The sequence below is a fragment of the Brassica oleracea genome, chromosome C8 (genome assembly GCF_000695525.1).
Source record: "Brassica oleracea var. oleracea cultivar TO1000 chromosome C8, BOL, whole genome shotgun sequence".
In the NCBI taxonomy this organism is placed as follows: Eukaryota; Viridiplantae; Streptophyta; class Magnoliopsida; order Brassicales; family Brassicaceae; genus Brassica; species Brassica oleracea.
The window spans coordinates 34,111,377-34,128,533 of record NC_027755.1 but is presented as its reverse complement, the minus strand read 5'-3'; the positions used below and the strand labels follow the sequence as shown (position 1 = coordinate 34,128,533).

The window sequence follows — 17,157 nt, the reverse complement described above, 5'->3', positions numbered from 1 at the left end:
GTATGGATCAGTGGATAGGCCGTATGGTGTTTGACGTGGAACTGTTTATCGATTTTGGATATAAATATTGGCTGCCTCCGGAAATCTCCATGTGTCAAACACTAGTTGAATTGAAAATAGGAACTGGGTGTGCTTGATACGTTTCTTTACCTATGCGTAAGACTCTTGCTCTTGACTCAGCTTGTTGACTGACCGTGGTCAGCTTCAGATACTAATTTCTGCTTGCCCTGAGCTTTGAGGCATTAGCCGAAGTCAAGTCTGCAAAGATATTAGACACTTACACCACATATGATTTACCATCTGGGGTAGGTGCCATAGACTATTCATTAGTTAATTTGGAAAACTTAATTGAGGCTCAAATGAAGCTTTATATTAAATGAGTATGAAATGGAGCGAACAAGTGCGTGGAATAATGTGCGGAAGCTTGTTGGTGGCATATTTCAGTACAAAATATGTGAATCAGACATCCCTTGAGATTTTCAGACCAATATTGCAGCTGGCTTTATTTTTGGTGTTTTTTTTCCAGGTGCTTTCTCTATGCTGCGTTTACTGTCAGACCATGCTGGTCTTCAACAATCTCACATTCTTAGCAATTGAGAATGACATGGGTCACAACACAGATCTTATACCCGTAATGTCCTAAGATTAAGATTTTTTTTAATAGCATATGATATTAAGGTGTATCACGACAATGTTCTAAGATTAAGTATCCTAAGAACGGCAAAAAATTATCAAACACAGTGTCGTTCTCAAAGCCATATCTTATACCCGACTTGGGTTTAAGATCCATGACCCGAAATGTGAGAGAATCAGCGAAAAAGAAGAAGCATATGACCACCCTTGCAACTGTTAATTCCACTGGCATAACAGCTTATACAATAGTTTTCTTTCACAAACATATTCGTGCATCTGTATCCTTCTTCTATTTTTTTTCTTATTCATCTTCTACATAGATCTCCCCCAATGGTTCTAGCAGCCGAAAACCCCTCGGAAAATCTCAGACAAAAATAAATATATATGGAAAACTAAACATCGATGATGTTGATTGATTGATTGATTTACCTCTCAAAAAACAAAGTCAAGAAGAGGCCATTCTTTTGTCGTAGTCTTCCTGTGAAAGAAAAGATGTACTTTTTTTTAGGTGTGGTGGCTAAACCAAGGCCTGACCGAACCGTTCACATGTCCGTTTGAGTGAACCCCTGAACCATTAGGAAGAATCTGAGATGGCAAACCGATTGGCGTAGGAGGAAGCTGGGGTGGTGTAGTCGGGTAAAGTGTGTGACCGTGAGAGAGACCATGTGGCAATGGCAAACCATTTCCTTTACGTTGTTGAAGAGCATGGATCTGCCTTAGCCCTTCCTCATGGATCCGAGCTATTGTATCAAGTTCCTTCATCGATAGAGAGTCTAAATTGGCACCGTACAGAGGCGCATGTCTTGAAATCTCATCTCGAAGCGAGGATTCGAGTGTGTGAATGTATTGCTGTTGAAAGAGAAGTTTAATGAGGCTCTAAACGAAGAAACACAGATTTAAAAAATATGTTTGCGTCTCTGCAAAACCTGGCAAGCTTGGAGTTTGGATTCCATTCCATCAATGTAAGCTTCACACCGAGAAATCTGATCTTCTTTCTCTCGTTTCTCTTCTTGCGTTTGCCCCAATGTCTGTGTCAGTCGCCTGATTTCATCCTCAAGTGACTTGCGGAGTTCTTCACGAGTTGCATTCTCTGTGGCATACCGTTTCAGCTCTTCTTCAAATCTTTTCCGGGCTGCCTCTGTTACCTTTAGCTTCTCCGTTAGAGCAGTTTTCTCTTTCCCTACCTTCTGTTTTTTTTTTATTCACAAAGAAAATGGCATCTTGTTAAGTGAACAATGCAATCTGGAGTCTTGGACAAATATAATATAGTAAAAGAGATATAATCAAACAAGGCTCATCCGTACCTTAAGTTCATCATGCTTTCGGGTTTTAAGCAAAGAAAGTTGCGTCTCTGCCTCGTGAAGGCGATTCAGAAGGCTTTTCTTATCAGACGAGAGCTTAGCTATCTCATCTTCACGTTCTGATCGAACCCACTCCAGTTGACTTTCCACATCTCGAAACTGTTCTACCAGATCCTTCTTTTCCCGAGCAAACCGGTCTGTCTCAGCTTTCATTTCAGACTGCCATATAATACAGTGAGAATAAGCTGTATAATCACACTCTTGCGGCACAAAAAATATGAAGTAATCACATACCTTAAGACGGGTGTTTGCAGCCTCAGATTCACTTAATTTTTGTGTGATGGCAGATTTCTCTTTTGCCAGATTTTGAATCTCTGTCTTCTTTTCTTCCTTCAACCTGACAAGCTCTTCCTTGTTTGCGCGCAGTTGGTGCCACAGAGCCGCCCTGTCGATATTTGCATGTTCCACAACCTTTTTCAGCATGGCTAAAACGGGTCTCGCAACCTCTTGTTCCTGAAAAATAAGAATAGCAAGAACCTCCAACTCCAGGTCTAACTCATTGCTGCCACTCCCATGGCTGGTGAATCTATCTACAAGTCTCGTCAACATTTGAACTCTAAAGGGCTGATCAGGAAACCATTTGAATAATATCGTGTACAGCATTTTAACAAATCCCCTCACTTGAGGATCTCCAGAATGAGCTAATGTCTCCGCAAGATTAAGGATTCCCCTGAACTCAATCCCTTCAGCGGCTTGTTCATCACTAGCTTCTCCCTCCAATACAGGATCCCCACTTGTCGCATTCAGATTCGGGCCCTGAACACGTCGTTTTTCAAGAACCATAGCAACAGACTGAGCAACAATGGCTCCACGAGCAACAGCTCTTTCGAATGTTTGAGATGCCTCCACGGCTAGGCACGATATGGACAACATTTCCAGCAGAATGTAGACATCACAGAATTGTCTATTTGAATAGAATTCATGCTCATCCATCAAATCCACCGTTTCGGAGGTAGTTTCATTTTCACCAATCAGAAAAGGCCCGCAGGGTAGTGTCACAAAATTGCCACCTAGACTGTCGTCACAGTTGATGTCCTTAAGTATCATTTCGGCAATTTCAGCCCAACTGTGTACAGTTTTACTCAAGTATTCAAGGACGCAAACAGACACATCAGCACCCAGAACTTTAAGCCGCTCACGGACGGACCTTACCTGCATAAGGAAAATTTAGTTTAGAAACATAAAATTGCAACAGAGTACAAGAACTGAGACACAGAAGGCTTACGGCTTCAGGTAGGTGTTGGCACTGGGAGGCAGTTTTAAATATGAAATGAATGGCCGCCACAAGACTTTCCCCATTTGAGTCAGTCAGAAACTCAAATGACTGAAGTAGAATGTGCTCCCACACTTCACTGTCACAATCTAACTGGCTAAGAGCATTGTATACCTGTGCCACAGAAAAACATCAGTTCTTTCAAAAAGCATTGTATAATCTTTAGTTTATAAAATGAACTGACACCTTTTCAGGTATTCTATGACCCAAACTCACAAGAAAAGAATTGAACAGAGGAAGGAAAGGCTAAGAGATAACTTACTGGTTCACGCAATGCTGGTTCAGCTTCAGGCGTTTGAAGCCGTTCAATAAGTGCATACGCAGCTAATGGGTGCTCCGAATGCTCAACCAGCTTAGGAACCAAACTAACTAAATCAGGTTGCAAATGTTTGGGCGCTCTGTTTAAAACAAGAGCAATCTTTTGAGCTGAGTGAGGTCGTCGTCTAGGCTCAGGGCAACCTTGTGGAACAGCCGAATCAAGGGTTTTCAGTGAGTTAACAATTAGCCCCAATAGCTCCTCCGATTGTTCTGGCCACTTTGTCTGAAGACCAAAATTTTACCCATGGTCAGAAAAACAAAGTTGCAAAAATAAAAGCTAAATAGGTTTCAACAGTGTGATAACCCCCACCTTTGACTGGCCTGGAGCATCAGAAGACTGTCTGGCATATGTTTCAGGGGGAGAAACAGGCTCTATTGTAAGGGCTTTCTCAAGCATATCAATCCCATTCATCCCAGAGCCTTCCACAGCTGAGGTACTGAGGGTAGTAGCATCTGCATCAGATTTAAATCTCTCATCAACAAGATATTGTAAAGGTTCTGCTGCTCCATTTTCCCTTGTTGACTCCAATGAAGGTGACGCCACGCAGCCATCTGTCTTTGCGTCCATTAAAGAAGGCTCAGAATGAGAGCCTTCCTCCTCAGACGGTTGGCAACACTCGACCATGATATCTAGAAGTAAATCAATAATTGCTTGCTGTAGAACTTTAACACCCATCAGCAAATTCATCAGGCTGGGTGAAGATTCATCACTCTTTGTTAGCTTGCTTCTATCATTACAAGATATTTTCGTGGGAAGAAGTAACCGCTTTACTTTAGTAGGGTCGTCAAGATAAACACGCAATCCAGTAAGGAATCCAGCAATTGCACCCGCATCCATTAGCAGCTTCTCTCGAAGAGTAACCTGGGGCTGTGAAGGATTCTCACCAAACGTGAGATGGAATCCAGCTTGGGAAAGAAAATCTTGGAAGGTATCTTCCTCGTCTCCACTTATGCCCTCACTCTCCTCAGAATCAATAATTTCATCAGGATCAGTGGTTAAGGCATCTTGGTCATCATCTGAAGCCAAGACCTGGCAAAAGAATGGGCAAAACATAAAATGCACAATGTAAGATTAAAAGGTCTCCAAGTCTGCATTAAAGAAGGAAGAAGTGCATGCTGCAGAAGATAAATATACAACATGAGGCACAAACTAACCTCTAAGTCTGAAAACTCAAACCACGGGCAACAATCCAATATTTCACACACAAAAACAACAGTGTCACGCACAAGAAACCCTGCATCAGCTTCCAACATGTCAGACACCTTCATAAACTGTAGGACGGAGTTATTCCATGTCTTGGTACATATCGATGACTCCTTCCATACACTTTTGGCCGGATTCTTTTGGTTCAGAATACCCATCTTGTACTTAACCCAGAAGTTATTGTCCACATCTGTACCCGCAGATTGATCACTCTCTAAATATATGCATATGGTGTCAAAGGACTCATATACACCTGCATTATACAAGGCATAGATGAAGCAAATGAAGTCTCATAAACATCAATAATCAAACATAGGAGATGATGTGAAAAAAAAACACTTACCAATCCGGAGTTCACATCCACCAGCCTGAAAGAACTTGCTAAAAATCTTTCGTGTTTCCATTATTTCCTTGAATGCCAGGAAATTCTCCACTTTCCACGTAAACGAACTTCTTTTCACGCTGCTATCAATCTGTGAAGCTGAATTAGCTGATTCTGCCTCCACATAGTCTTTCGTAACAGATGTCTCTTTCAAGATAAGAACCTCAGCGGAGAAAACAACGGTATCCTGAACAAGAAATCCAGAGTCTTGATCAAACAAACTAGTAAGCGTTACAAACTCACGCCAACCCCAATCTTTTGCAGCTTTCGAGTAGCGATTCTGAGATTCCTTTGTTACCGACTTCTCCTCCAATCTCTGGTTCACAACTGATAGTCTGTGGCTAACAAAACAGCTCCAATCACTAGAACTTCTTGAGTCTGTCACTTCAAGAAATACCGACAGATGACATGGTGGCTGGGACTGCCCTGAGGCCATTAAGAGTAAGACAATCAGTTCAGACATTGAACTCAGCAAATGTAGCAACCAGACAGCTCAAAACGAAGAAAAAAACATAGATTTTTTAAAGCCGGGGCTAATGAATCCATGTCTACTCTACAAAAACAAATATAGCATAAAATGTCGTGAATCTAGTCCACATACATACCTCGGGGATAAACAATAAGTCGACAATCCCGGTTCCCAATTTGAAACCTTCTACTTTTAATGCAAAGACCTGTTATCTTCCTCTTCTTGAGAAGATCCTTTAACCTTGTGAAATTTTCAATTTTCCAAGTGAATCTTCCCATATGCGCATCTGATTTCCTAGATCCATTCCCATTATTTCTTCCCAGGACCAACCCTCCATTCTTAGTAAAGCTACTGAACTCTTTGATAACATGAAACGAGGTACTAAACACAGCCGTGTCATCGAGCAAAAAACCTGATTCCGGGTTCACAAAGTCGGACATCTTCATGTAATCGTTCCAGCCCAAGCTCGTGTTATCACCGTTCTTATTATCAGCAGCAAACCTCCCATACGAATCTCTATGCATGTGAGCGCACCCAGGCTTCTGATTCAAAGCTGACATCCTAAACAAACACCAACAGCTCCTATCCGAAGCCATGGTCTTATCGGTCTCTTTACTCTCCAAACACATTGATATGTATTCCTGCGAGTTAACCACGCTCTGGTACACACTAATCCTCAAGTTACACTCCCCAGCTGGGAACACAGGGCTCATAATCTTCTGCGTCTTGATCATTTCCTTAAACAAGCTAAAATTATTTACTTTCCAAGTGAACTTCCCACTCAACACATCCGGCATTGGTCCAGGCTCCTTGAACAACGATCCCGAATCGCTGTTACTATCGCGGCTAAAGCTGACAGACTCATTGAGAATCAAGATATCAGCAGTAATAAGCAAGGAATCATTATTAAACAAAAATCCCATCTTCGGATCCAACACACTCGAGTTAAGCGTGAAATCGCACCACCCGTGTGATTTCTTCTTACTAGAGAACCTATGCCAAGAATCCTTATGTATCGTGAGGGACTCATCCACATGGTTGACGATCGAGAGACGGTAGCTAGCGAAGCAGTCCCAGCGAGACGACGACGTGCCGCGAGGGTCCATGATCTGGAGATAGATGCTGATGTAGCCAGGAAGCGCCTGAGAGTCGCCTCTAGGGTAAACGAGGAGACGGCAATCGTAGCCTCCCACATCGAAGTACTTGCTCCACAGTGCCTTGGCTTTGACACGTGTGAAGTTCTCCACCGTCCATCGGCACACGGCGGTGTATTCCCCTCGCCGATCGATGGCCACGATCTCCTGCGCGCCTCCGCTCCCGTCTCGAGACGATCCGACCTGGTGGTCTTCGGCTGGGGAAATCGATGACGGGCAGAGAGGCTTCTCCGATGAAGAGGAGGATGGGGGATGAGATAGGTCGATGGCTGATGAAGACGATGAGACTGCATCCGATGAGCTCTGCTTCTTCATTTCTATGGCGGTTTTTTTCTTCTTCTTCTCCTTCTCCTTCTCTCACAGCTCTCTCTGTTTTATTTTTTTTTATCTAGGTTGTTCAATTTTTTTTTGTTGGTGCTAGGGAGAAAGGGCAAAGAGAAGATTTATCGTGCGCTTTAAATGGTAACATGCGCGTCCTCGACTTCTCCTTCCTCCATGCCTTTTGTTTCATTTTTCTTTAAACCGATTTTATTATTGCTGTCATAATTGCTTTTGTTTCATTTTGTTTTTCCTTTTATGGTATAATAATTTTTTGTTTGTTACATTTCGCTCACACGTAGAATGTTTGGTTTTATGTAAGTGCACATTTTCTATAAATAAAAATATTATGATTGATTAAAAAAAAGGAATTTTGCTAGTTGTAAAATGATACTTCCTCTGTTCTGAAAATGTAAAATATTTAGAATAATTTTTATGTTCCAATATATAAGATGTTCTCATCTTTTTAGGTAACTTTAAGTTTATCAAAAACTGTGTAGACAATCAAATTTAATAGTTCTATTTTGTAATTGGTTGAGTAGTTTTTAGTTTATAATTTTGATGATACTTTCTAGGTAAAAAATAATTTTCTTAATAAGTGTGTACTACTCAAAACATCTTATATTTCATAACTGAAAAAGTATGATTTAAATATTCTTAGTGAATATACAAATATTATATAAATATCTCTATTATTAAAACAGAAACATTCGTATGAACCTAACTATTTGTTTAGTAGTACTTTAAGTTAAGGGTTTATTTGTGAAATAATAAAAAAAATAGTTTTGCAGAGAAAGATAGTAAGAGAAAAGAGAAGAAAGAGTATAATTTTGGTTGGTTAATGAATTATGGCTTTTTTGTTAGTTATCTTACTTAATTTCTTTAAAATTAAATACAATTTCTCCTTTTTTTTTTCTTTTTTTTGACATCAGATACACTTTCTCTTATAAGTTTATACACACCCTAATAATTATTATATTAATTATTATATATAACCTCTTTACACTTTTGATTGCTATAGAAAATATCATAAACTAATATCATTTTCAATATACACTGATTTTCAAATGCTTCATAAACTAATATATATATATATATATATATATATATATATATATATATAAAATAGTTTTTAAGGTAACTTTTCGCCTGTAGGGCGGATCATCCCCTAGTAAAAAATATAAGTCTACGGTTAATTTTCTCTATAAAAACGTTATTTCATATTCTCCACATGGTTGAAAAATTGTAATATATGTCTTGTGGACATTATAACTTTGTAACTAGATTTTGACCCGCACTTAAAAGTACGGGTTATTTTTGTTGACCGTTTGATAAAATTTGAATGAATTTATAATTTTTTATTAGAAATAAGTAATTTAAAAGTTTGAGTTTCAAACAGTATTTTCATAGTATTTTTATATCTAATCTAGACTTGTGGTCGAACCGATAGATCCAGTGACATGTATATAGTATAAAACAAAACATGGTAAAAATACGGTAAAAATCCAAAAATACCCTATTAACCCGAGTCCGATACTGGTTGATCCGATAAACCCCTAAAAATCTGATAATACATTTTTAAAAACATTTGATTAATTTACTCAGATAATTTTTGATGTTACATAAAATTGAATAAGCTTGTGATACCTTAGACTTTGATGAATTTTTTTATGTCATTCAAAAAATGAAAAAAATAGTAATAAAAACAAAAACAAAATTAATTGATATGAAAATATTAGTTTTTATTACTCACCTATTATAAGTTTATATTTTATTTATTTTAGATTTAAAAATAATAATTTTATGATAGTTTTAAGATATTTTTTAACGCTCAAAATTTGAAGTTAGTTATTTTGTGAAATATTAAGTTGGTTAGCATATAGTGATCAAATTCGGTATAACTTATGGGTAACACATCTTTTGTACACACTAGAATGATAATATATTTGATACTATTTATTAATTTATTCTAGTGTAATTTTTTCAATTTCTTTTGTTAGGTGATTTTTTTAAAAGATGTAACTAAATTAGTTAGAAGAGAATGGAAAGTTAAGAAAATGTATTTCAGGAGTGAAATGTGTCTTAGAGTGTAATAGAAAAGATAGAAATGTGACTTCAAGCGTAAATGTTTCTTATAAATGTTAGTTCAAAATCTTATATTAATTTGGTAAAGCAGAAATGTGGGTTGACAAGATTGAAGCAGAAAGGTTCTTATTTGTCAGTATACACTTATGTTTATAAGTTTCTATATCATGTACAAATCAGTTCGTATTTTTTTAGTATAAGCATATATATGTTATAGTATGTTATAGTATGGCTTCGAATGTTACGCATCGCAGTTAACAATAACAAAAATCTCTACATATATCATATATCTATACGTTTTTATAACTGTTAGAACCGCACCGTAGTTGAACCACTTGTCCTGCACCGCTCAATCCGCAATTAGTCAATTACCATTCGGAGCCTATATCTGTCTTATTATAACAGAACTATTTATTTGGACCTAACTATGTATTTTGTGGTATTTTAAATTAAATACACTTTCTCTTATAAGTGTATATCCACCCCCAATTAATTATTATATATGCTCTCCCTGAACTTTTGACTGCTTTAGAAAATATGAATCTATGGTTAATGTGCCCTTTATAAACTTTAATTCATACTCTCCACATGGTTGAAAAATATTATATCTTGTGGACCTTATAACTTTGTAACATTAACTGTAGGTTTATAAAATGTTAGTTCAAAATCTTATATTAATTTCGTAAAACAGAAATGTGGGTTGACAAGTTTGAAATAGAAAGATTCTTATTTGTTAGTATACACTTATGTTTATAAGTTTATGTATCATATACAAATCAGTTCGTATTTTTTTGTATAAACTTATGTTATAGTATATTCAAGTTAGTTCAAAGTTTATATAACAAACATAACCATGTTTTATATTGATATTCATGTTTTATATTGATATTTATTCTGAAATTCATATACAATGTTGTAAGTCTTTTTGTACTCGAGTATACTTGCAACAAATATAAGCTTATGTTCATAGTATATCCGAGTCTACTTACAGTTTCAATGTTGGTAGAAAATTTTTGAAAGTCTGATTAGTATTTGTTAGGATAAACTAACCTTTAAAAGTGTATATATCGTATACAAGTTTATACCCATTCATATTTTATCACTCACATAATACATGAATATTATGCGTTTCTAATATAGTCAAAAACTCAAAATAGTAATTCAAATAAATCTTATTAGCAAAACGTGTACAAGTAAAGTAATAGGTAAACATGGATAGCAAATAATCAGAAAATTAACCTGCAGAAAGATCTATACTAAAAGAGTACTTCATGATCACTTTTAAATAAGATCATACCAGAATACAAATTCAGTTATAGTATATTCAGAAATACTCTTAAAAATAGTTTTTCCTTAGTATCTTTAATAGTTTATAAACTTAACATATTCAAAAAAATTAAACTACAAGATTAATTTTGCCTCACTTAACATTCAAATCAAAACGGAAACAAAATAAGTTACAGCATGTTTCTTCTTCCTTTATTATCTTAAATATATATGGTTAAATGAATTCATAGATTAGCACGTTCGTTGATCACTTTTAAATAAGATCACACCAGAATACAAATTGAGTTATAGTATATTCAGAAATAATCTTAAAAATAGTTTTTCCTTAGTATCTTTAATAGTTTATAAACTTAACATATTCAAAAAATTTAAACTACAAGATTAATTTTGCCTCACTTAACATTCAAATCAAAACAGAAACAAAATAAGTTGCAGTATGTTTCTTCTTCATTTATTATCTTAAGGAGGTGTTATTGGTTTATATATTTTGATTGACTTAGAAATCCATATACTATTTATAAATCCAAGTAAAATATACAAATTCAGAAGTTTTCCCTCGGATTTGAGTCTTTGTATTTTTAACTAAAAAATCCAAACACATCCATTCAAATCCATTATAAAATCAAATATATTAGTAAATCCATACGATTGAATAACACTTGATTTGATATAGAATTTATGAATCATTAAACCAATAACACATGATTTTAATACATATTTTAAAATCATAGAACCAATAACACTAGATTTAGTTCGGATTTTTAAATCCATTAAAATACAACAACCAATAACCCCTACTAAATATATTTGGTTAAATGAATTCATAGATTAGTTGTTCGTTGTTAAAAAAATCATAGATATACACCAAATAATTAGGAGTAAAACTCGACTACAAAAATAAATATTCTCTTCAATGTATTATGCGATTTATAGTAAATTTTAATTAAATATTTTTCTTATATATTTATACAATTTTTTTAAAAAAAAATATTTTTATTTACTCTCTTACAACTGCAAATGTTAGCTGTTTTGATTTTGAGAGGCTTGAAGTGATACAAAAAGGTTTACATCTTTTTTATGATTGTTATAAAAAATAAAAAAATCGCTACCACATTAGCTGGTGGTAGATGCAAAATCAATCAAGTTATAAACTCACTCGGTTTCATAATAAGCGTCATTCTAACATATTTTTGTCTTGTTACATAAAAAGTATCACTTTACAATTCTAACTAGATCTTGACGTGCGCGCCCGCGCGGATGTTTTTAACTTTTATATTGTTTTAATTTTTTTTAATGTATATTTACACCTTCGCAATATTTAATATAATTTTATAGTTTATATGCATCAATTTTATTATTTGTTTTATATTATCATTTGTTTTAGTTGTTTACATGTATATAATGGTTTCGAAATGAAATAAGATATCTAAATCTATTAATTGTTGAGTTATTATTTATTTTTTTTGTTTATATATTATTTCTTTATTATAATAACTCATTATTTATGTCGAATATACTTTTTGGTTCTTAATAATAAATGAGAAAATTTCATGTTTACTATTTTCATGGTACCATTATACATCTTTACCACTAGTAAATGGACATTTTCAAAAATACATTTTTCATTAAGTGGCAAAAGACTATTATACATTTGTTCTCTATATACATAATATATAATTATTTTCTGAAAAAAATTATGTTTTCGAATTATACATTTTCAAATTTGATTTTTTTAAAAAAATTTCTTTTTGAAAATAAAAAAATATGTTTGAAACTATTTTTTAATTTTTTTTATATTTTTAGTATTTATTTATATGTTTATTAGAATCTTAAATTTCACATTTCAAAAACTCCACCCCTGAACTCTAAACCTTAGGGGTATAAATGTCTTTAACCCTTCATTAAAAGTAAGAGTAAAAATGGTTAGTGTAAACATAAAAAATGATACTATAAATGTTGTATTTATTGCAATTTCCCATAAAAACAGATAAGGTATTTGATGAAATGTTATATTTTAAACTATATTCAATTGTGATTTGAATGCATATAAAACAGAATCTACGTTTATTGATTAATTTAATATACATTCTATTATTGCTAAAAGAATAAAAAGAGTATATTTGTTATTTAGGTAAGTCAAACGGGATTTTAAAGGAATGTGTGTCAATTAATCGGAATTGAATCTTGAGGTAACATTACATTCGCTTTCGGGGCAACGAACAGACGTGATTTGCAAGGTTTGATAACAGAATATGAAGCTATCCTTTTAGTTATGGCGATTGCTTTAAAATAGGAAAGGTTTTTTAAATGATACATGTAATATGGTATGAATTTATTAGTTTAGATTTGGTGGACAGAAAATATCTTTTTATAATCAATTTTAGCATTTTCAATATATTTTGGATATAAAAAAAAAGAGTTATGGTTAAAAATGGTTGTAAATACTATGAAGAAAAACCGAGAAACAAACAACTGTAACAAAAATAGAAACCAAAACATGCAATCGGTTTAGTTATATCTATGCAAACTAAACTTAGATACTGTATAATTGCCTCCTTGAATAATTATGATATATAATTATATAATGGACGTTTTACGAAGTTGGTATAAAAGTAGTCAACTGAATTTTCTAAATGTTGAATTTGATTCTGTTGACATCTTTTTTTTTTGTCAACATATTTCATTTTATTATTAAGCAAACCAAGATATTACATAACTTTGGTTTTTAGTTCTTGCTTCTTTAGCTAGTGCATCTACAACATTTAAAAAAGATCGGGACATAAAGTGAAAAGTGAAATTACAAGCTCTTGATATGTTGTACATGTCTCGTATCATAGAGACAGCCTCCGTGACACGTTTACTGATGATGGTTTCTTCAGCATAAAACTGATTTAACTCATCTATTAATTGCTTACAGTCACTAATAAAAGCGACATTCTCATACCGTAAGCTTTTGATTTGTTGGACTGCCATTAACATTGCCATTGCCTCTGCTTCTATAGATGTATTTGTTGGCACAATAGAAGAGGAACCTCTTATCTTTTGGATGCCTTCTTTACTGTGTAAGGACCATCCTATTCCTGCTAGCTCTTGATTACTCTTCCAAGAAGCATCAACAAGGCAATATAAATTTGTTAATGGCGGGAGTATCTCATGAATATTTTCCATTTGATTCCTTTGTGCTCCAGTACTTTGTTTTTGAGAGCTTTCGATGTCTATTGCTTTATTCCAACACTGATTCTCTCTTATTGCTGCATGAATAACTCTGAGAATGTGATCTCTCTTGTGATGGAACAAGATGTTATTTCTCATTTTCCAGATGTTCCACCCTGCAAAGAAATTCAGAGCTTCTCTTTTATCCTGCTTAGTACCAATCAGCAGATAATTAATATTCTCAATCAGATTATCTGAGGTGCTAGCAGACACATAAAAACTAGTAGGAATCATCTCCCAAATTTCTTTAGCGACTCTGCATTCAAACAACATATGGTTGAGTGTTTCAGTACTCTCCCCACATGTTTGACATGTATTATCTATTACAATTCCTCTCTTCCTCATATTATCCATCACAGCAAGGCAGTTATGTGCTACCCTCCACCAGAACGTTTTTAACCTCGGAGGAATCTTTAGCTTCCATATATTTGAGCAACATTTTCTTACTTCCTCCGGGATTGGTACTTGATCTATCTGCGAATCTTGATCTTCCATTTGGCATTGTAAATGATAGCCCGTCTTCACACTATAATTTCCATCTTTAGTGTATGACCAGACAAGAGTATCAGGATTACCTGTTTTGCTTGGACGAATACTTAAAGCATAGTTGGCATCAGCTTGATTAAGAAGATCTGTGACTAGCTGGATATTCCACTCATGCTCGCTTCCTAGGAGTAGGTCATTGACTCTGAGGTCAGGGTGGCTAATTGAACCAGGTCCAGAGGCTGGAGATGATGGCTTCGTTTTGATCCCGTTATCCTCCCATACTCTGATGTCTTTCCCATTCCCTACAATCCATTTACTTCCTGTTTTTAACAATTTTTGAGCTTGAATAATACTACGTCATCCATAACTTGATGTAGTGTAACTCTCAGCTTGCAAGAAACTTGAATGACAGTAGTATTTTGCCTTAAAGACTCTAGCCAGAAGGGATTGTGGATATTTCATCAGTCGCCAACCCTGTTTAGCTAGCAAAGCTATATTAAAATTCTCCATATTTCTTATTCCTAATCCTCCATCCCTTTTAGATTTAGTAATTTTATTCCATCCTATCCAGGGTATCTTATGCTTGTCCTTGACAGATGCCCACCAAAAGTTCCTCATATAAGAAGTAATTTCCTTTAGTAAACCTTTTGGCAATAAAAAGCAGGACATTGCATAAGTAGGGAGAGCTGTAACAACTGCTTTTAACAGAACTTCTTTCCCAGCTTGGGACAGAAATTTATTGTACCAACTATCTAATTTGTTCTTTATCCTCTGCTTCAAGTATTCAAAAGTATTTAATTGAATTTTTGATAGATATGATTTGACTTTTTAGACAATACTAAACCGAGAGTTAAATAATTATGAGTCATCTATATTCGGTTTACACTATTATTTCGGTGGTTAACTAATTTTGTAAAGTGGCGGTATTAAAAAGTAATAGCATTGAATCGTTTATTAGTGGTAGTATATTTCAAACGGCCGTGTTTTAAGCAGTGGCATGAGATTGTAATTTTTTAGGAAAAATAGCTAAGTACTATTTGTACTTCTGTTTTAATAGATTAGATGCAAACTATACTTACTTTCAGTTGAAAATTAATTGCAAACTGCATTAATTTTATAAATAATTTTATTTATCTCAAAACTATTGGTCAGCGAGGTGTAATTAATACTCCCTCCGTTTTTTAATATAAGTCGTTTTAGAATTGTCCACATAGATTAAAAAATCATTATTTTTTATATTTTCTAAACAAAGCATCATTAATTATTTACCTAACCATAAATCAACCAATAATAAAATAGAAGGTATATTATCATTGGTCATATAACATCAAGTGTTAATAAATTTTACATAGAAAACCGAAAACGTCATATAATATGAAACATAAAAAATCTATAATATAATGAGGCAGTTGTCTCTTTCCTGAGGCGACACGTCAGCATTTTAGTGGGTCTCACTTTTAAAAAATGTGTGGCTCGAACCCGGGTTATTGAGATATAAACACCAACATTTATACCACTAAACTAAAGGATACTTTGTACATTAATGGCCGAAACTAATATATATCTATGAAGATCAGAAACCTTTGCTTCTTCGGTTTTTTTTGTGGGCTGGGCCTACAAGTGTATTATGAGTTTCATTTTTAAATGAGGTTCATCACGTTATATGAGAAAACAACAATTATATTTTTTTTCATATTGTAAACTGTCTTCGTTTAACATGAGTTAGGGTTCTTTTCATTATTGTCTTAGACAAATCTGAGTTACAGAGTTGCGCTGTGTATCTGTTCGTAATCTATTTTTTCACCGGTAAACTCTTCATCTCCCCATCTTAAATCGCTTGATCTTAAATGTTCCTGATTTGTAGCATTTCTGTAAACCCTATATATATATGATTCTCATCTTTGAAGAACCCAATCTGTATCTCCACAAAACTCATTGATTCCTCTTAGCTTTAACGATCTTATAGAAAATGTCTCTCTGCCTTTCCAGTTCCTCAAACCGGCGTTTCCGGCATCTGTCAATCAACCTTTAAGTCTCTCCGTGTTGGTCGTAGTAGTCAGAGCATAACCTCTAACCTCCTCGCTTATGGGATTCCCTGAGCTTCAAGAAAGACAGTGAGTTTATGGGAATCACGGTTCTCTTCTTTGATGAAAATGTAAGTTAATCTTTGATTTATTACACTTATTTAATATAATTGTTTTTAATTGAATTCCTAATTCTTTGTTAAATAATATTATTTACAGATTCCGTGATTCTTGGGTTTATTCCCGCCGGACGTGCTAATCATTACATGTTTGAAAGCCGGTTCCATTGTGAAAGTCGATCGTTTTGAGGTTGCTAGGTGCTCAAGCATGTACAAAATAATTGATCATTCATTCCTCATTCGTTTCATCTCACCAACTATTATTGATAAAGTCACCACGGGTGCTCCTGAGATCAATCTCCAAGCATAATTAGACTGTTTGACAATTTCCAAGTGATTGCGAACACAAACTTAGAACTTCCATGTATATTATCATATTGCATCTGGGTTTATAATATGTTTCGTTATCATAACTGATATTTAAACTCGCAGATGTGGTTAGGCAAATCTGTTCTGTCCAAGGCTATGACCGTAGCAAAGAAACAACTCGAGTTGTTATCCATCTCCTCATTGATCCGTAAGAAACAATCAACACGCAATTTCCTTTATATTATTATCTATATTGTGCTAACATCAATAATCAAAAATATTTCCTACCCGAATTTTGTGGTCGTTTATTTATCTCCCTTACTTATCAAACTAATTTTACACAAACCTTTATTTTACAGCTTATAACAAACCACAACAACCCAAACAATCAAAACACCAAAAACTAGAATTCCAAAAAAGACGAATCATTAATGATCACCTTTCTTTTTTGTCTAATCTTAGAAATAATCTTTAAAACAAATATACCAAACCAATCACCTCAACTAAAACTCAACGACACAT

The 17,157-nt window shown here is 34.4% G+C and overlaps 1 protein-coding gene across 3 annotated transcripts; it reads right to left on the bottom strand.

Annotated features, from left to right (window-relative positions):
- Positions 1-673: 673 nt before the first annotated feature.
- LOC106311673 lies at positions 674-7,218 on the bottom strand. Of its 3 annotated transcripts, XR_001264074.1 has the most exons (11): positions 5,777-7,216; positions 5,133-5,597; positions 4,741-5,042; positions 3,896-4,615; positions 3,530-3,808; positions 3,220-3,381; positions 2,229-3,146; positions 1,938-2,153; positions 1,560-1,820; positions 1,063-1,482; positions 674-969 (listed from the first exon to the last, which is right to left on the bottom strand). XR_001264074.1 is itself a non-coding variant. In XM_013748927.1 (10 exons), exons 1-10 carry the CDS (start codon positions 7,107-7,109, stop codon positions 1,138-1,140), a joined length of 4,998 nt encoding a protein of 1,665 aa, XP_013604381.1. In that variant the 5' UTR covers positions 7,110-7,218; the 3' UTR covers positions 674-1,137. The 3 variants fall into 3 exon arrangements, 2 of the variants coding, with proteins under 2 accessions (XP_013604381.1, XP_013604380.1); XM_013748927.1 differs by having other exon boundaries at positions 674-1,482; positions 1,560-1,817; positions 5,777-7,218; XM_013748926.1 differs by having other exon boundaries at positions 674-1,482.
- Positions 7,219-17,157: the final 9,939 nt, after the last annotated feature.